Here is a 20523-nt window from a genome sequence, read left to right on the forward strand (position 1 = left end):
TATTAATACTGTGTTTTCAGAAAGGCCATCTATAAGTTAATAATTTGAGAGAAACATACTTTTTTTTCCCCCCTGTGAAAAGCCTAACTGGTTGATAAATTCTATGGCTAGTCTGTATAGTCTATTAACCAGTAATGCTTAACTTTAGTGTTCAGTTGCATACTGGGTTTTGGACTCTGTATTTGAAGCCCTCACACTTTGTCTTGGCAGGCTTCCTCATATGCTAGCACTCATCCTTAGAATCATGGAGTTGGAGGGCTGGAAACACTCAAAAAGAGTGCAGATAAGTGTGAAAAAAGCTGTGGCGCCGGGGAGTGTAGTGCTAGAGAGTAGCCTTTGTGGGTTTCTGGTCCTGTTTACTCCGTTTCCTTTTCCAGTGGTTTGCAAGTTCTGTCCTCTTTGCAAACTCTTTGTACTTATTTATGTTTTCAAATGAATCCTCGGTAGCAGAACTCCATTATTTATATCTGTATAAAACTCTAGGCGTACTACTTTTTTAATGTGGAGATGGAAAAGACTAGAGACTTGTTGGGGCTCTTCCGTGGGACAGCGTCCTCCCAGGATCACAGGGACTAAACCACTGCCTCGTGTGTTATTGAACCTACTCAGCCCTTCCCAGCTCCAGATTGTGCCCGATCCAAAATTACTGGGTTGCCCTACCCTCCAATCAAATGCCATTCTGGCCAAGTTTAGAAAGAAAATAGGATTGAACTCACTCACACCGCTGGGTAAATAACTGATCTTCATTTCCCAAAGCGCTTGCAAGTTTTTGTATTTGAATCTTGTTACTGTAAAGGAATCTTATAGTGTTGAAACACCTACATGAAGTAGAATGTTGGCTCTGTTGGAGTGCTTAGATCATCTATAAATTTTTTGCTTATGAGTTGGAAACTGTTTAAAAGTTTGTTAAAAGTTTTGGGAAAAGGCAACATCTTTCTGTGTATGTTTGAATTTAAAGTTTTGGGATGCTTTTAATGCTTTCTAATAGGTTGTTTAAAAATTTTTTTTAAAGCATAAACTAACTTTGAAGACTTCAGGGCAGACTTACACGGGCCTGCTTTTAAAAGTGAAAATAATGATTTGAGATCCTTCTAAGAGCCAGATTAATATAATGGAAATTTATATGTAAAACAGCTGCTGCTGCTGCTGCTGCTAAGTAGCTTCAGTCGTGTCCGACTCTGTGCAACCCCATAGACGGCAGCCCACCAGGCTCCCCCGTCCCTGGGATTCTCCAGGCAAGAACACTGGAGTGGGTTGCCATTTCCTTCTCCAATGCATGAAAATGAAAAGTGAAAGTGAAATCGCTCAATCGTGTCCAACTCCTAGCGACCCCATGGACTGTAGCCCACCAGGCCCCTCCGTCCATGGGATTTTCCAGGCAAGAGTACTGGAGTGGGGTGCCATTGCCTTCTCCAATGTAAAACAGCAGGTTATTTATTAAAGTAAGAATTCATTTATACTGATTTTTTAAAAATAATTAAGAGAGACCAAAATAAGAGAGACGAGACTTGGGCACCTGTAGAATAGAAATTGTATGATTGTTACCTTCTGTAGTAGATGTTATTTTATTCCAGATGATAAAATTTTTAAACTTATGTAATTCTGATGTACTGTGATGCACATCAGACTTCTCTTCAAAGCACACTGTGTTTAGATGTTAGAGTTCAGTGGTCCTCTTACAGACACATCAAAGATGAACAGCATATTTCCTAGTTTCTAGTTTGGTGTGGTAGAGGCACAGGTCAGCAAACCTATAATCCAGCAGCTAAACATTACTTAAACATTTTACTGCTTTACAAAAACTCATTTGCTCTACACAACCGTTTTTTTGTTGTTGTTGTTGTTGTTTTTTAAAGCTGTTTTTAGAACTCAAAAGTTTCGTGAACCAGACCTTTTCAGTTATTTGCTCACTTTTGGTTCCTTAATGTTTTAGCAAATGTTCACATGTACAAAATGTTTTGGTAGTTTTGTAGCACATTCTCGGTGTAAAATAGAGGTATATCATAGAAAGCTTAAAAGAGAAACTAAACATCTTTTAAAAAATGCTTAATTATGCAGTCTGCTAACCTTGAAAAAATACTTTGCAATATTTTTGGCTAATGTATAATCTTTTAGTTTCTGGCTAATAATTTAAACTACCAAGCTCCCCATAAGTAATAAGTGAGCAACATATATGCATGAACCACAAAAGGCTGCAAGTGAATGGGTATGTGAAGAAGTAAGAAATCCTGTAAGAAAATTGGCTTTACATATTGTCAATGTAATGTGGTTTATGACTTTTTTCAGTTTAAATTAGGTCTTTTATATTCTTTTATATGTACAATTCAAACCTTTATTGGGTGCAGTGATTGAGGAAGCTGGGTGATAGAAAATAATTATTCTATATCCCTGTTTTTAATCAAAATTACACTTTTTTGATGTTACAGTTGGAGAGAAAGCAGATTTTCTGTTTTGGGCTAGCATTTTATGTAAAAGGATAAATTATTTTGTATAATGGAAAATGAGAAGAAGATTAATAGTACTGTTGAATTTTGTAGTACTGTGGTGAAAGAAGTATAAAGGAGGTCAGTAATAATTACAGATAAAGTGACCAACGAAATTCTGTAATTTTTACCTATAAAGAATTGGGTGTATAGATTGAGATTGCTTAAAGGGCCTGTTCTATTTCTCATAGACTGTGTAGCTTAAATATAAGCCCAGGTACCGATCAGTTCTCAAGGGTATGGCACTGAGCCTGGTCTAAGAAACCTTTGTGTATGAAGTCTTTATAGTAGTCATCTCTCTGTCTCTTTTGGGCAGATGTTATTTTTGCTACATTTGCTATTTTAACCTGTCAGTTAAAAAATAATTACTCTGTCAGTATGGCTGGCGGCTCATATAGGAAAAATATGCTGTCTCTTAATCAAAGGTGATTACAGTTTTTTCCTGTCTATAAATGTGCTTGTTGTGTAACGAGAATGCATTAGTCTCAGCCTGATGTACGAAATGAAAGGCAGCAAGAAGCAGCACCATTGTTATCACTCCAGGCGTGTCTAATGAATCGTGTTTCCATGTTCTCTCGGTCACGCCGTAGAGTGCCCTCAGCCAGGGCTAAGCCTCCTGTAAAATGCTCTTTAAGATTATTGTAGCAAGAACAGAAATGCTGGATGAGTGGGGGTGGGGAGAGAATGCCAATGAGACAGCTGCCTTTCAAACACTTACAGCTGCAAGGATTACTCACTGTAATAGCAGTGACAGACAACTGTTTGAGCTTTAGTGTAAAAGGCAATTTGGAGACTTTCTCTGTTAAAATTTTAGTAGCAGCCTGGTGTGTGTGTGTGTGTGTGGGTGAGTGGGTGGGTGGGTGTGTGTGTGTGCGCTCATGCAGTCTGGTGGGGGTGGGTGTGTGTTTGTGTTTCAAATCAGGTTGTTTCTGAAGAGTGGAAGGAAATATTTTTAATTTTTACTGCTCAGTTTTGCCAATGTTGAAATCAATAGTTGAGTCATCTTCATTAAAGTCATTGTCTTAGAGAAAGTTTATAAAATGTTCATTTTGCAGTATTGATGGGTTTAAATGTATATTCTAACGGAATCATATGTCTGGTTTTCCTTTTTCAAAATTTAATTTATCTTGTGGCGATTCCTGTCCTGAGGATGTTACCTTTCTTGTAATTTATGAGCACGTAGCTTTTTTTTTTTTTTAAATATACTGCTCTTTAATAAACAACAGTAGACATTTAAAAAATCTATTTCAGATATGATGTCTCTTTTTAAAAGTAACATGTTCGTTAAAGAAGATCGCTAACATACACAAAGAGGTAAAAAAGAAAATAATAATTATTCTATTAATTTCAGTGGCTGTTCCTCTAGGCCTTTGTTTGTTTATGTGTATTATAAAATTAAGAGCATATTAATAGCTTGAAAGGATAAAAATTAATAATTACTTAAAAATCTTTGAAAGGAGTAAAAAATGGGGGCAAGTTTAGTTCTTCGAAGTCAGTAACAGCCATTGTGCAAGATTTTTTTTCATTGTGTAGCTATTAAAGTAGCACAGCAGCCTGACTGTTTTCTGTAGCAGTTGTTTTTTGAAAGTCTTGTTCAATTTATCTAGAAATTTAGTTTTATGGTCTCCTTCAGTTTAAAGTTTAGTGGCTTTTCATGGAGTCCTGTGATCCATTGAAATGCTAACTTAGGTCATGTCTCAACTGCTTCAGTGGTGTGTAGAAACCGTCATTAAAATTCTGATTATCCTGCAACTGGCAGAGAACTCATGCTGTTAGAGATTCCTTAGTTAGACATTATACTGTTAAAATTTTGAATTACAGCTGTGCTTCTGTCTGATAAATGTTGTCAGTGTTCGTCATCATGTAAAGTGGCAAATAGGTCGAAACAAATTGACCATTTTGATATATACCCTATATCTCAAATTCTTATTTGATTGATTAATTGACATTGGGAAAGTTAAAATCCATTTCAACATAGATTTGTTAAGTGATAGCAAGTATTCTACATCCATGAACAATTCAGGGAAATCAGAGCTCTAGGTGGGTTGATTTTATATAAGTAATAAGTCAGTCCATTTAGTTATTAATGACTTCAAATATAGATTTTACAAGGCAAATCGATGGCAGCATAACTGTGATCAATCGTGTTGTATGTAACTGGATTTTTTATGGGTATTGTGCTATATTTCAGAATTAATGTAGCATTATGCTACTTTGTTACTCAGTTTTTTTATAAGTCAATTTTAAGAAGACACTGTAAATCAGCTATACCCCAATTTAGAAAAAGAAACAGCAGATACTTCAAAAATCTCCATCTATTTATCTTGAAAATATTTATTGCAACCCTTAAAATTAAATGGATAAATGATAAATTGTTAAATGTTATTATGTTTGCTAAGTATAATTCCTAGGTAGTAGATTTAATTAAAAAAAAAAAAAATCTAGTGGGCTTTTTTATATATTGCAGATAAAGGTTTGACCACAAAGGCTGTGGGAAAATTATAAATTCTGGATTCAGAGCTGTATTATCTTTATCATTTTGCTTCTGAAATCTAACTGAGAAATAATCTTCTTGTTTCATGTGCCTTGCTTTAATCTGTGTGTATTTCTGGAGTTTGGCACACAATTTGATTTTCAGTAATTTTAATGGCTGAATCAGGAGTGCCATCCCTGGAAAGTGCCCCTCCCCCCTCCAGTATTTGCAGTGGCCAATGTGGTTACTGAACTCAATGTTCTGGATAATAGGTTTCATTAGTTTTGATGCCTGAGGTAAAAAAGCAGTAGGTGGGAGTAAGAAGTGTTTTTGATGTCTAGACGTTCATTTCAGCTGTTGCCGCAATATGATACATTAAAAGGAAATATGTATCATAGCTCTGAGGAAATATGTATTCTTTGAAAGTAATTCTACTTTTAAACTGCGTAAGGCAGGGTGACCTGAATTCTAAAAGCATGAGCTTGAATTTCTTGAAGGTTTCACAATTTTTATGCTCCTCCCTTACCCTATTCCATTCTCCCTCCTCCCTTTTTTCCCCCTTCAAGTAAAGTATGTCAGTTTCATTTGTCGAATTGGAAGAGATATCTTTCCGTGATCTCTGCTGGGAAACACAAAATCATTGAAGTATATGCTGCTTTGATATTTTGCCATATTGACTTTTTTTTCCCCCTGAACGTTTTATATGATTTTTCTTTCAAAGAAGCTTATTAATTCTGCAAGGAACCATGTTTAGCAAAGTTGAAAGAATTTGTAGTACAATTTGTGATGATTTAAAAAAATTATTTGTGAACTAAGCAGTAATTACTGCTATTTAAATTTTTGCTTCTAAAACACTGTCTCTCCACTAAAAGAAAACATTTATGTAATAGTTTCACAGTTTAAATATTTGATTATGAGGATTAGTATATTTAAAAAGGTTAAATAACAGCCATTTGAACAAATTCTGATTATAGCTTTTGCAATTTAAGTTAGATAACTTTAGTGCCAAAATTGTTTTTCTTTGTAAGTAGGCAGTTATGGTTGTACTTAATTTTATTTTTCAGTTTCAGTCTGGCTTTAATCGACCACAAAACATCAAGAGCATGTTTTAATTTAGGAATTTATTTTGGTTGAGTTTTGCCAGTCATTTTTGGTGCATTCATTTTACTTCTTTTGTTGCTTTTATTTCCTGAGACTGTTAACAAAGTTTTAGAAAAAATTTTCCATTATATAGAGTAAGTGTATTCTACAGAGACAGTCTTCTTGATAATTTATATTCTTAAGGAGTTAATAAGCATTTTAAGTTGAAACTTGAAAGATCAAAAGAATTAGAAAGGCTTTTTTTTTTTTTAAGATGAAGACAGTGTGCCCTGGGGAGATTGTAGGTTTCTTAAGGATAGGGCCTAGCATCTGCCTACCTTCTTGTAAAACTTCTTGGCAGTTGGCTTTTCTTCTCAGTCCAATTGGAAGGGAGATAGAGAATTAAGTAGTAAATGCACCTCATGTCATTTATAGCATCTTAACCTAGACTAGCTACTTTTTAACTCCTCCGTCTGCCAGCCCCCCACCACCCCCCCTCAAAAAAAGAATACTTTTTGGAAAATCACAATATAAAGTAAATGAAGTACTGGTTTAAATTTTACCTTGGGTGGGGGGTGTGTCAGATATATTAATTTTAAAAATCTGTGATTTTCTTTGACTTTATCATGGATCTGTACAAATAGATTGCAGAAGCACTTTCAGTTTTGCTTAACCTTTGAATAGGTTACTTTACAGTTATTTAGAAAACATTAATTTAAGGTGCAAATTATGAATCCAAGGGGAAATTTAAGTGTGAAGTTTGCCTTTCTACTTGGCATGAGAATAAAAGCTGGGGTGGGGCAGTTTAACAACAAAAACTTATGGAGAAGTATGGTGTAATAGTAGAAAGAGCATTGGGCATTAGTCAGAAAACTTGGATTTGAATCCCATCTTTGCTGCTAATCCTCTTTGTTAGATATAAGAAGATTTTAGATTGAAACGAATTCCAATGAAATCTGAAAGATGTGGACACACATACTAACAAGTCAATTTAAAACAGGTTTATGAGTATCTGCGATGTCCTAGTCAGTGCAGTTATGGAAATAAATTGCTTCCCTTCAGGAGTTTAATTAATGGACTAAGTTGTATACTTTATTGTTTATAAAAGTAGATACAAAATGATTTGATCCCATTAGCTGTTGAGTGTGAAAGTGAAGTCCCTCAGTCGTGTCCGACTCTGTGACCCCACAGTCTGTAGCCCACCAGGCTTCTCCGTCCATGGGATTTTCCAGGCAAGTATACTGGAGTGGGTTACCATTTCCTTCTCCAGGACATCTTCCCGTCCCAGGGATTGAATCCGGGTCTCCTGCAGACGCTTTACCGTCTGAGCCACCAGGGAAGTCCTGTTGAGTGTAGTTACATTTAACACCAGATTTTTTAATTTATTATGTGACCATCAGGAAGTTTATTTTTTAAGCCTTAGTTTTCTCAAATGAAGATTAGAATAAAGTATATTGGTCAGTGTTTTTAGCTGCAAACTAAGAAGAGGAGTTGGGTAAGAGAATACTGAGTATTGTCTTTTAGGATCAGTGCTGCATATGTGGTCTGAGAAAACTATGTTATCACCACCAAGCCCTTGATGCTACAGTACCTCAGGAAACTTAATCTTGCAGCCTCTGTTTTTAGTGCTGACAGAAAGTTCTCTCTGTCCACTCCCTTTTGTGTCCCAAGATCTAGGGTCAAAATTATGGTGTAGGAGCACCTAGCATTTAGCTTATGGATCCTTGTCCCACTTGTAGGAGAATCAGCATTTTCGTCTCCTGTTAGGGGTGACTGACCATCTTTGTTCCCAGCCAGAGTTCATGAAGTAAGCAGCTTGCAGTGTTGGGGAGAAGTCAGGTATTGAGTGAGAAAAAGGAACGCTGCGTGTCCTTTCACTCTGTCTCAGAGTGTTGTGAAAAGAGGACCCTTCCCCTGCATCTGCATGCACTGATGGAGTGCTTGGTTCACACTGGGTACATGAAGCCTCAATTAAATGAGAAAGATTGTTTATTCCTGAAGAGAAAACTAACCTTGACTGTTTATTTTGCTTTCCTATTAGTGTTTTAAAAGAAAAGAGTTTCAGCATTCAATAGCAGATTTGAAAAGTATTTAAAGTAATTTTGCCTCACAGTGGTTTTCAAAGTCTGTTTGATTTTTGAGAACATTCCTGATTTATAGCCAAGAACGGTTGGCCAGTGATTATTGGCCAAATATCTATTACCAGACTCCAAAAATGTCATTCTAGATTTTGCTTCTTTTGGAATTTTAGAGATTGATCACTCTTGTATTTCTGAAAATTCTGTATGTGAAATTGATAGAAATAAAGTATGTTCTGACTTAATGTTCCTTTCTACAAGTTTATTGGGTATATATAAATAGTTAATTAAAAGGGTTAGTATATTAATGCATTATCCTTAAATCCATAGCTTATATTGATGGTTTTTATTACAGTGGTTAATCTTTGATCACAGTTGCTGACTTCTAGTAAATTATTGACTGCTTTGAAATCTGCAATAAATCATATGACTTATGAAACTTAAATGTTTATATGAAGTTCAAACACTGTATCCTTTTTAATTACCTTTACTGACTTATATTTAAAAATTTACTGGTTAACTTATAGGATAATTCATAATTTTCTATTATTGTTTCAGCTTTAGTATACTTTTCTTAAACAAGAGCTTAATGTGGAGGAATCTGTTTTACTTCATGTTACTACTTTCTTCCCTGTTGTTTTATTACATTGGTTCCTAAATTTTGTTATACTGTATAGGGAGACATGAGAATTTAATTAATAATACTAATAAAGATACTTTTTCATATTTTTAATATTTAAAAAGCAAAAACATCTTTCTGAATTATTTTCATCTCTTGTTATGATGGTGGGTTAGTTGCTAAGTTGTGTCTGTCTCTTGCTTCCCCATGGACTGTAGTCGGCCAGGCCTCTCTGTCCATGGGATTCTCCAGGCAAGAATACTGGAGTGGGTTGCCATTTCCTTCTCTAGAGGATCTTCACGATCCAGGAATCAAACCCAAGTCTCCTACACTGCAGGCAGATTCTTTTCAGAGTGAGCCAGGAAAGAGACTCTCTCTTTGTATTATTTATGGTGATTAACATAGAGTACATACTATAGATAATAGTATATTATGTTGTTTGGGAGGACTACTGTGGTTGGGTTTGTGGTCTCTTTTTGTTTACAACTGTTTTTTGCTTTTAATAATTTAGGTTAATCAAATATACACAATCCTTTGAATAAAAACAATTATGTTTAGAATACATATTTAGAGTAGGAGTTCTTATAATTCACACTCTGTTCTCATTTTCAACACTAAAAATGTATTTTAAAAATCAGTTTAAGCATATTCCAGAAGCACCCCCAACCCAACCTCCATGCCCCTTGCCCCATTTTCTCATGTCTTTATGTTATGAGCCCTCCTCTCACCACCCCATCCCTGGAAACCACTGAGTGGTTCACGTTACCTCAAGTTTGCCTTTGCAAGAATGTCACCCAGTGAAATCATATGGCATGTGGCCTTTTAAGTGTGACTTTCTCCATTTAGCCTAATGACATTCATTCATGTTTTAGGTGTATCAGATGGAGTAGGAAATGGCAACCCACTCCAGTATTCTTGCCTGAAGAATTCCATGGACAGAAGAGCCTGGTGGGCTATAGTCCATGGGGTCACAAAGAGTCAGACACGACTGAGCGACTAACACTTGAATGACATTCGTTCATGTTTTAGGTGTATCAGTAGTTCATTTTATTTCTGAATGGTATCTCGGTGTATGGATTTTCCAGTGTTTGACCATTCCCCAGTTAAGAGACATTTGGGTAGTTTCTAGTTTTTGTCAACTATGGGGGCAAAAAAAAAATTGCTGCAGTTTTTCATGTAAACCTAAGTTCTTATTCCACTTGCATATATACTTAGGAGGGATATTGCTAAGCTGTATATAAAGCATATTTTTAACTTCTGAAAAATTGCCAGTCCGCTTTTCCAAAGTGACTTTACTAATATTGCATTTCCGTTAGCAGTATAGGACAGTTCTAGTTACCTGTATGCTCACTAGCACTTAGGATTTTCAGTTTTTCTTTCAAGCCATTCTAATGGGTGATATCTTACTGTGGTTTTAATTTGCATTTCCTTAATGACCAATGATATTTTGAGCATATTTTCATGTTTTTATTTGCCATTCGTATATCTTTTTGGTGAAGTGTCCAAATGTTTCTCCATTCTCTAAAAATTTTTTTTAAAAATTGTGTTGTTTTGAGATTTTTTTTCAACAACAGCATTTTCTGAATACATGTCCTTGACAGGTATGTGATTTGTAATTGTTTTCCCTCCATCTGTGGCTTATCTTTTCTATAGCTTACTATAACTTTCTGTGTTTTTTAAAGAGCTAAGTTATTATGAAGCTCTGTTTAACAATTTTTATTTATGAATCATGCTTTTGGTGTCAGCTTTGAAGTCTTTGATTAACCTAAACTTATAAAAGGTTTCTCCTATATTTTCACAGTTTTATAGTTTTAGGTTTTGCATTTTATTTTATGATCCATTTTGAGGTTTTCTATATGGTGGGAGGTATGGTTTGAGGCTCAATTTTTTTGTATCAGGATATTCATTAATCCTAGCATCATCTGTTGAAAAGACTGTTTTCTTAACAAAACTGCTTTTGCAAGCTGTGTTGGAAATCAGTTGACAGTATATTTGTGGGTCTATATCTGGACTGACTTCTGTTCTGTTGATCTGTATGTGTATCTGTCCTCTCTGTAGTACCATATTGTCTTATTTATTCTAGCTTTATAGTTAACCTGGAAGTTAGGTAGTGTTAGTCTCCCAATTATAAGATTTACACCTAAGAATTTCATGGGATTTGGTGCTATTGTAAATAGTACTCAAATTGTGAAAAATTTCTAATTATTCATTGTATTGTATAGAAATATGATTATTTTGTGTCTATTGACATTAACTAACTTAAACTCAGTTTTGGTTCTAGTAGCTCTTCTTTGTTGATCCTTTAGGATTTTCTAATAGTCACGTCATCTGTATAAAGATCATTTCTTCTGTTGCAGTTAGTATGCCTGGTACTTACTCTCTTGTACTGGCTGAGACCTCCACTGTAAAGTGGAAGAAGACTGATCAGAGCAGACAGCCTTGCTTTGTTTTTGATATTAGGAGAAACATTCAGTGTTTTAACAGTATGATGTTAGGTGTAGGTGTGTTGTAATTGCTCTTTTAAGATTTTTTTCAAAGAAAAATTTCTAAGGCCTATTTTAAAAATTCTTGAAATCAGGATAAGATCACTGTGCATCATAGCACAGTGATGTAGTTGGCATTACCTGTGCATGCTAAAACTTGTTTAGTATTCCACAGTGCATGACCAGACAGCTATAACCCTTCCACATTTCAGTTAACAAAGTATTTGAGGATCTTTTGAGGAAGAAATAGAGCTCTGCTTGTTGTCTGAGAGCTTTCCTTTGACATCTTCTGTTAAGATCAAAGTAGTGCCAACATTAAAGAATATGATGAGGAAACAATCAGATGTGAATGCAAGGTATTCTGTAAAACAACTAACCTGGTTTCTTCAATAAATAAATGGCATGTTTGAGAAAAGGAGATGAGATGTTGAGATTAAGGAGTCTTAAGAGATACAACTTGACAGGCAATTGATAGACCTTGTTTAGATTCAAATTTTATATATACTGAAGTACTTTGGAGTGGGGTGTGCTTCAAAAATATATCAAGGAAAAAAGAGAGAAAAAGGAAAGCAGTGTGGTTGAAGCAAATGCCACTGTTGATAATTTGGTGTTGGAATTTATTTGAGGCCTATTATTCTACACTAAAGTATGTGTGAAGGTTTTAATTATAAAAGTTCCTGTGTTTTTAATGTGCAGAATAGGTGCCACCAACTTGGAAGAAAATCTTGGAAGGACGAATGGGATACTTTTTTCATAAATACTGCATCATCAACACTCTTTATGGCACTAAAGACTATAGAAAAAGCTGAAACCAGTGACTGTTTTGAAGAGTAATTCAGAAGAGCTGGGCTTTGTTATTAAGTTTTAGGAATTTTTAGCTTATGTTAGGAAAGAAGAGCAAATTAATATGGGGTGTTCCTTTCATTGAAATATATTAGCTTGCTTTCTCACTCAGAAAAGCTCAACCCCAAAGATAAATGTGTGAAAGTAGAGATTCATGATGCCTTTACAGGACTGTAGAAAACGTTTGGATGTTTTGTCCTGAGCAGAGATAGTCTGTTGCTAGCCGGAATGTTTATTTGCTATACTTTTATTTCCATTTATCTAGTTAGAAATAGTATAAAATGTCTCTTGTCAGAGGTTAATTTGGAAAAATTTGGTAGGTCATGATACGCCACATAGGAAGATAAAAAAATTACCTGACATCCCAAGAAAAGAAATATTTATACAGTTTTATCATTTAAAAAAAAATTCGTATAGAGAAAAACCCCCAAATGTAAGTATACTTTTTCAAATTCTAATTGGAGAATGAGGAGATGCAATTTGAAAGATAGTTGGTGCGGTAAATGCATGAAAAGTACATTGTGGATTTAACATGTGTTTTAATTCTGTTACAATTTTCTCCGGTGAGTACTTTTGTCAAGACAGCATGTTAAAAAGGGAGAGGAAAATTTTCATCTGCAAATGTTGTCTGCATCCTTTGAATATTTTGCTGTGTTGAAATGAACTAATGTAATTTAGAAGAAAATTAGCTATCTTCTCTCAGGCATTTTATAGTTTTTACATATGAAAAGAATGTTAGGAATGCATGAGGTATATTGTTGGTCTGTTGGATTCTCTGGTGTTAAAGTTCCTTGCGGCTCTTCAAGTGATGCTGCAGCATATTTCAAAGGCAAATATTAAACAAATATTAAAACTTTGCCAAATGTTAAACATTAATGAAATTATGAGTTCAGGAAATGAATTTGATGTTATATTAAGATTTAATTTTCTGACATTCTCCCTAAAACCATGTTTTAAAAATCCTATTCAGATACCTGCTTTCAAAACATTTAGAGAAATTTGTGTAATGTTCCTTTTTTTTTGGATTTTCTTTTTTGGTTTTCTCTCTGAAAATACGCATGATTACCTTTGTATTAATCTGTGCCATTTTGTTATTTTAAGTAGAACCTTAGTAAAATTAATCTTTGAGGCACTATTAGGTAGAAAGAGTAATTTGAGATTTTTGGATGGTTTCAGACTTTGCAGAGGCAGGTTGGTAAGACCTTTGTGTGAGGGGGATGTGCCATGCCCATGTTTCAGTAACTTTAAAATTGAGACATTATTCCCTCTGTACATAAGTATTTTATGACTTTGGGCAAGGATTGAACTTATTTTCTGTTTCAGTGTAAGTTCATCTACTTAAATTAACTCATTAACTTTGCTTTAGAAAAATATTTTTAAAGTTTCTTTTATTTTTATTTGGATGCCCTGCTTACTGGTTCATTTTTTTGTTTTGCTTTGTTTTGTTTTGTTTTCAGTTGTGGAAGAAGGACTCTGGGAAAATGGCCTTTCCTATGAATGTCGGACGCTGCTCTTCAAAGCGATCCACAATCTGTTAGAAAGGTAAGAGAAGGAGCGGCAGCATGGTGGTTTTGACACCCTAGTGTAATGCTAGATACTCAGAAGGTTCCTGTAGCTCTCAAAACATTTCACATACAACTTTATGAAATTTTATATAAACTTCTCATTTTTTTTTAATATTGATATAATTTCAGACTTACGGAATTTTTAGAAATAGCCCAAAGAACTCCATATATCCTTTTACATAGATTCACTTACAGTTTCTCTTTTGCCCAATTTGCTTTATATTCCATGTGATTCCTCACCCTCTCACCCACCCCCAGCTTTGCACTCAGTGTGTGTTGTGCGTGCACATGAGTGCATTCAGATTTATTCCCTGAAACGTCATTTGCGCAGTTGAGATTCATTTTTTATAACTCTAAAGTATTTAGGCATACATTTCCTAAGGACAAGGACATCCTCTCATGTAAGCCCATAGGAAATATAACATTGATAAAATACCATTATCTAATCTGTAGTTCAACTCAGCTGTTATCATCTGTCCCAGTTATGTTCTTTTTAGCTTAACCTCTCTCCCGCATGCCTCCCCCCCGCCCCCCCAAGATTAGCCCTTAATCATTCATTATATTTAGTTCTGAGGTCATTTTAAAATCTGGAAGAGTTCCTTAACTTTTCCTTTTTTTTTTCCCTTGGGGTCATCATTGACATTTGGATGGATTCAGGCCATATGTTTTATATAATGTCTCTCAATTTGAGATATTTTCCTCCTGATTAGATTTACTGTATACTTTTTCAGTAGTGACACCATAGAAAAGGACTTGTTAACTATGATCCTTATTTCTGTCTTTGATATTAATAAGTAATTTGTGGCCAGATCCAATGTTATTGTTGTTCAGTTGCTAAGTCGTGTCTGACTATTTGCAACCCCCTGAAAGCATGCTAGGATTCTCTGTCCTTCACTGTCTCCTTGAGTTTGCTCAGACTCATGTCCATCAAGTCAGTGATGCCATCCAACCATCTCATCCTCTGCCGCCCCCTTCTCCCATTGCCCTCAGTCTTTCCCACTGTTACGTTCTTCTCCAGTGAGTTGGTTCTTCGTATCAGGTGGCCAAAGTATTGGAGTTTCAGCTTCAGCACCATTCCTTCCAGTGAATATTCAGGGTTGATTTCCTTTAGGTTTGACTCTTTGGATCTCCTTGCAGTCCAAGGGACTCTTAAGAGCCTTCTCCAGCACCACAGTTTGAAAACATCAATTCTTTGGTATTCAGTCTTCTTTATGGTCCAACTCTCACATCCATACATGGCTACTGGAAAAACCACAGCTTGAACTATACAGATCTTTGTCGGCAAAGTGATGTCTGCTTTTTAATACACTGTCTAGGTTTGGCTTAGCTGTTCTTCCAAGGAGCAAGAGTCTTTTAATTTCATGGCTGCAGTCATTGTCTGCAGTGATTTCTGAGCCCAAGAAAATGAAATCTGACCCGATTTCCTCTTTTTCCCTATCTGTTTGCCATGAAGTGATGGGACCAGATTCCGTGATCTTTGTTTTTTAATCTTGAGTTTTAAGCCATCTTTTTCACTCTCCTGTAACTTTCTGCCATTAAAATGGTATCATGTGCATATCTGAAGTTGTTGATATATATCCCGGTGGTCTTGATTCCAGCTTGTGAACCATCCATCCCAGCATTTCGTGTGATCAAATACAATTGTGTAGTGTTCCTTTTCGTTATCAAAATCTAAATCACTTGTTTAAGCTTCTATTGATGGTTCTTGTATATCATTTATTACTATGTGACTTTGATGTTAATTTTCAAATGTACCATTCCTTCTATTTTTATTTAGTTGGCATTCTTTTGTAAGGAAAAGATTTTCAGTTTCTTCCATAGATTTATGCATTTATCTGTCTCACTTAATCTTTTTATCTTTATAATTTTGGAAAAAAAGGGGTTCCTGGTTATTCAATGAATTATAGTTTATTATTATCACTTAATTTGATGTGTAAGTTTTTCTGGATTTGTCTGGGGGAAGTCCCTTCATGATGGCTCCTGTGGTTTTTTGACCTGTCCTCCTCATTTGAGCACTTCTTTACTTCCATGTAAGAGTATGTCCCAGGCTCTGGATGGTGTTTTAAGGGGAGAGAGCTAAGAGAAAGAATGGGCTATTTAAGAATTTCTGTGGGAAAAACTTTGTATTTCTTTCCCTGAGTTTATATATAGTTCTTTTAGGTGATCAAAACTGAAAGGGCGTTTTAGTACCTTTGTTTTTATCTCAGCTATATCTAGGGTTATAGTGCTACAATAGAACTGCTTAGAAAATGTAGTCTAGGTCAGTTTGAAATAACTTCCTTATTTTATAAGAAAGTTAATTGTGTCATATGCAGTGTGACATGTAATAAAGCTTGAGTTCTGAAGAACTTTGGGTTAGATCTTGGTTTGGTTTCAGGGTCTGTTACTTGGACAGTTGCCTTGACCTCTCTTAAGTCTTAGTTAATTCCCTTTAAATTAAATAGAGGATGAAACTCCAGTACTTTGGCCACCTCATGCGAAGAGTTGACTCTTTGGGAAAGACTCTGATGCTGGGAGGGATTGGGGGCAGGAGGAAAAGGGGACGACAGAGGATGAGATGGCTGGATGGCATCACTGACTCTCTCGACGTGAGTTTGAGTGAACTCCAGGAGTTGGTGATGGACAGGGAGTCCTGACGTGCTGCAATTCATGGGGTTGCAAAGAGTCAGACATGACTGAGCGACTGAACTGAACTGAACTATGCATTTGGACGTTTTGTTAGATAATGTATATGATGCCTTCCACTTAATACTTGACCTGTTTTCAATAATTTTTAATTCCTTTTCCCCATAAAGTATTATTTGGCATATTTTGATTTGGATCCTAATATAAGTTTATTTTGAAGCAAAGAAAACAGTGTTTCTTTGAGAAAATAATGAATAATTATGCTGTTTGGCTCCCTTCCTACTATTAGAATGGATGAGTTGAGATTCTTTTGAAAATTTGTAATAGTTTTTTGTCCTTTAAAATAATGTTCTCTTTTCATCAAACTTTAACTGTGCTCTGTGAGTGAAAATTACCCTACTCATGAGACAGGGAAGCATTTTGCATGGTTGTTTTTAGCTGTCTTTATTCATTGTCAGTAGAAGCTGGGTTGGCCAATACATACTTGCCCTTTTGTTCTTCTCATAGCTTAGACCACTTGCTGTAACTTACTTCTCTCTTTACAACCTAAATTTGTTGAAATACAGTTCACTATCTTATTCTGAACAATTTTCTGTTACATCTTTTTTTTTTTTTTTTAGTTGTTTATTCAACAAGTCTTTGCGGCAGGCACACAAAACTCTTTAGTTGCTGCATCTGGGTTGAACCCTGGCCCCCTGCATTGGGAACATGGAGTCCTAGCCACTAGACCACCAGGGCTCCATTTCTATTTAGATAAGATTGACTTTCTGTTTTGATGAGATTATCTCTCCATTTCTATTGAGATAAGATTGACTTGTTTCCCAGGTTGAATATGTTTAGAGTTTCTAGCATGAAAGCCAAAACTGAGGTTATTGAAATGCATCATCAAAGAATGTATCACTTGAAGGGTACTTGTGCTTCCTGAACCATTTTTTCCCTTCAGTTTGCATTTTAACAAAGCTCCTACAATTTATTTCTTCTCTTAATTTTTTTAACATACAAAACTGTTTAATTAAAAAGTAATTCCATTAACTATTTTGAGAAGCTGTCACAGCTTAGCAGTAGTCATATAAATGGATCTTCTATATGGTTGCTAGTGTGTACAGAATGATGGGTCACTGCAGTGATGCATAAAACATAATTTCATTATAGAAATTAAGGTCCCATTGTAAACTTCACATAGAGTAAGATCAGTTCATTCCCTGTTACTGTTGATTAGTGCTTAGATAATACTATAGTGATACTGTGTAGAGATTTTCTTAATCTTTTTTTTGATTTATTGGGCTGTGCTGCACAGTCTGTGAGATCTCATTTACCCTACCAGGGATTGAATCCAGCCACAATAGTGAAAGTACTAAATCCTAAGCATTAGACCACCAGGGAACTCCTTAGATTTTAAATTCTAAGGTAATTTGACTTCAAATATTTTTCATTTACTCTTGAGTAAATCTTTCATTTACTCATTTCTCCCGTAACTTTTCTGTATTTGCATACAGTATGTCGTATATATTTGGCCTTGGCTTTGCTAATTATATATGACATGGGCAGACGATTTAAGTCACCTGAATTCCTATTCCTTACCTATAAAAGGGTGAAGGGCTGGTTTCCTCAGCACAGTAACTTTCTTGTTAAAAGAGCTCAATAAATGGTTAACTGCTATTAATATTAGCTAACGGAAGTATTGATGTTACTGTTGCTACAGTTGGACACAACATTAATAGTCTGTTTACCCAGCTAATTATGGAATTCCATTCTATAATATCCTTGTTAATGTAGTCATCTGTCCTTTGCTTGAGTACTTCTGATTATGTGAGCCTCGCTGCCCAAGGGAGTTCTTTTTATCTTCTGAGTACTCACTGTTACAAAGTTTCTTATGCTGAGTAGAAATCTGTATCCCTGTAATTTTCTTTTCTTGATCTTGATTCTGTTCATTGGGGGTTGTATATAATTCATCAGTCCAGCTTCCCTGTAGCGGCCTGTTCACTAGCTTGGTCCCCTGAGTTAATTTGGAGTTTCCCCAGTGGCTCAGTGGTAAAGAATCCGCCTGTGATGCAGGAATCACAGGACACACAGGTTCAACCCCTGAGTCGGGAAGATCCCGTGGAGGAGGGCATGGCAACCCACTCTAGTATTCTTGCCTGGAGAATTCCATGGGCAGAGGAGCCTGGCAGGCTACATTCCATAGAGTCACAAAGAGTCAGACGAGACTGAAGCAGTTTAGCTTGCACACACTGAGTTAATTATTTTTTCTGTTTGTGGTTCTTTACTATATATCCTTATATATTTTTACTATATATATCCTCACCCTTTCCTTCAGCCTTTTAGGATTTCCTCTAGTCAGTCCAATTCTCTTCATTTTTTATTGCTACTGGCCTAATTTAAGACTTCATGGGTGTTTCATGTAGTATTGCAGTGGCCTCTCTAGTCAATCTGAGCAAAACTCTAGGAGATGGTGAAAGACAGGGAAGCCTGGTGTGCTGCAGTCCATGGGGTTGCACGGAGTCAGACATAACTCAGTAACTGAACAACAGCAGCAACAACTTCAGTCAGTCAGGTTAGACTCAGTTACACTGCAGTAACAAAAGATCTGAAAGCCATACTGGCTTCTGACAGTTGAAGTTCATTTTTTGCTCACGCTTCTTGTCCATTGTGAGTCGTTTACTACAGCCCTTCTCTGTATCCTCTTCCCTCCAGGCAGGAATTACACGGTTGGGGCACCCCTTGTCAAAGACTCCTGGTAAAGAGCAAAGAGCAATGGCAAAATACGTAATAGCCCATTGAAGCCTCTGTTCAGAAGTGGTACATGGCATATCTGCTTATATTTCATTGACTAGGACATTTACCACCAAGCTTAAAGTCAGTGAGTGAGAAAGTATTAACTATCACTGAGAGGTATTAAAGTCCCACGGCCAAGCTTGATGTCAGTGGAAAGGAAGGGGTAGCACATACTGGGAAAAGGATACAGTCTACCATGTCTCTTAATTAAGCTCTTCTCCAAGAATTATCTTCCAAACAGGTGCTAGTTATATTACTAAAACCAGATACGTTTCTGAAACACAACTATTGGTGTATGTGTACATGTTTTTAAAACCTTTGACCATGTTGGCTTCTTTTGGTATTTTCTTCACCTGTGATTTCTGAGTCATTTTCAGTACCTGAAAGTATGTAGGCCTTCTAAGTTTTATATCATACGATCATTGTTATTTTTCCTCCTTTCTGAGAAAGGGTGCTGCTTGTTTTCTTAATGTGCAGTTATCCCTTTTGGCAAAATGACTAGAATAATAAAATACCATTAATTTTTTTTATTCCTATAGAATCTCTGCCAGTTTGACTTGACTCCACTGTACCTCACCTTTTTGTGCCTGCTCACTCTCTTTTAAAGTAATGTTCTATTTCAAACTGTTCTTAATCAGTCTTTGCAGCTTCATATGGGTTTCTGTATGTATTTCTAATGAACTTGTCAAAGGTTACACTTTGTATTTTAGGTTTAGGTTGTCTCACACTCCTCATTAATAGAAAAGTACTAAAGTACTTTAGCTGTGAATAAATTTTGGAAAACAAAAACTTGTAGTCTTTTTTCAGACGTTTCTTCATTTTGGCATTTTTAATATTACAGATATAATGGCTGTTGCTCTTATAATTTGTATAGTTTCCATAATGTACCATACCTTCCCAAGTAACTGTTTAAATGAAGTGAAACATTTGATTGAAAAGCTTTTAAAACAAATTCAGGAAATGTGTGTAGTTCATATCACCCAGAGTTTTTATTATTGCCTCAGTGATTTGCACCATATATGGGACTTAGGAAAATCTTGCTTTTGTAGCTTTGAAGACATACTTAAAATGCCTGCCATGATGCTGTCAAATTGCAATTATGTGTGGGTATATGTGGTAGTATACTTTAATTTTAATTTTCTTAAGCTTTTAGAATTAAACACAGCTGATTTTGATGGAAAGGGTTTTTTTTTTGGGTTTTCTCCCCTCTTCCCCCCCATCCCCCCCCTTCCCTCCTCTAAAATGCAGATCATTGGTTTGCACACAGTGGAAGATTACATGGGTCTTTTGATGCCATTGTGCTCTGTCCAGTCCACGCTTACTTCTTGGTGGTGTTTAGTCACTAAACCATATCCGACTCTTTTTTGATCCCATGGCCTGCAGCCCACCATGCTTCTCTGTCCATGGAACTGTCCAGGCAAGAATACTGGAGTGGGTTGCCATTTCCTTCTCCAGGGGATCTTCCCGACTAAGGGGTCAAAGCTGAGTCTCCTGCATGG

The 20523-nt window shown here is 35.9% G+C and overlaps 1 protein-coding gene across 2 annotated transcripts in view; it reads left to right on the forward strand.

Moving 5' to 3' along the window:
- Positions 1-20523, forward strand: part of MED13L (mediator complex subunit 13-like) — a 257483-nt gene that overhangs the window by 110660 nt on the left and 126300 nt on the right. For both annotated transcript variants that reach the window (XM_010828557.1, XM_010828558.1), the window contains exon 3: positions 13517-13601. In XM_010828557.1, the coding sequence (XP_010826859.1) occupies positions 13517-13601 (85 nt within the window). The remainder of the gene's footprint in view (positions 1-13516; positions 13602-20523) is intronic.

This window comes from Bison bison, unplaced genomic scaffold (assembly GCF_000754665.1).
Source record: "Bison bison bison isolate TAMUID 2011002044 unplaced genomic scaffold, Bison_UMD1.0 scf7180017864495, whole genome shotgun sequence".
In the NCBI taxonomy this organism is placed as follows: Eukaryota; Metazoa; Chordata; class Mammalia; order Artiodactyla; family Bovidae; genus Bison; species Bison bison.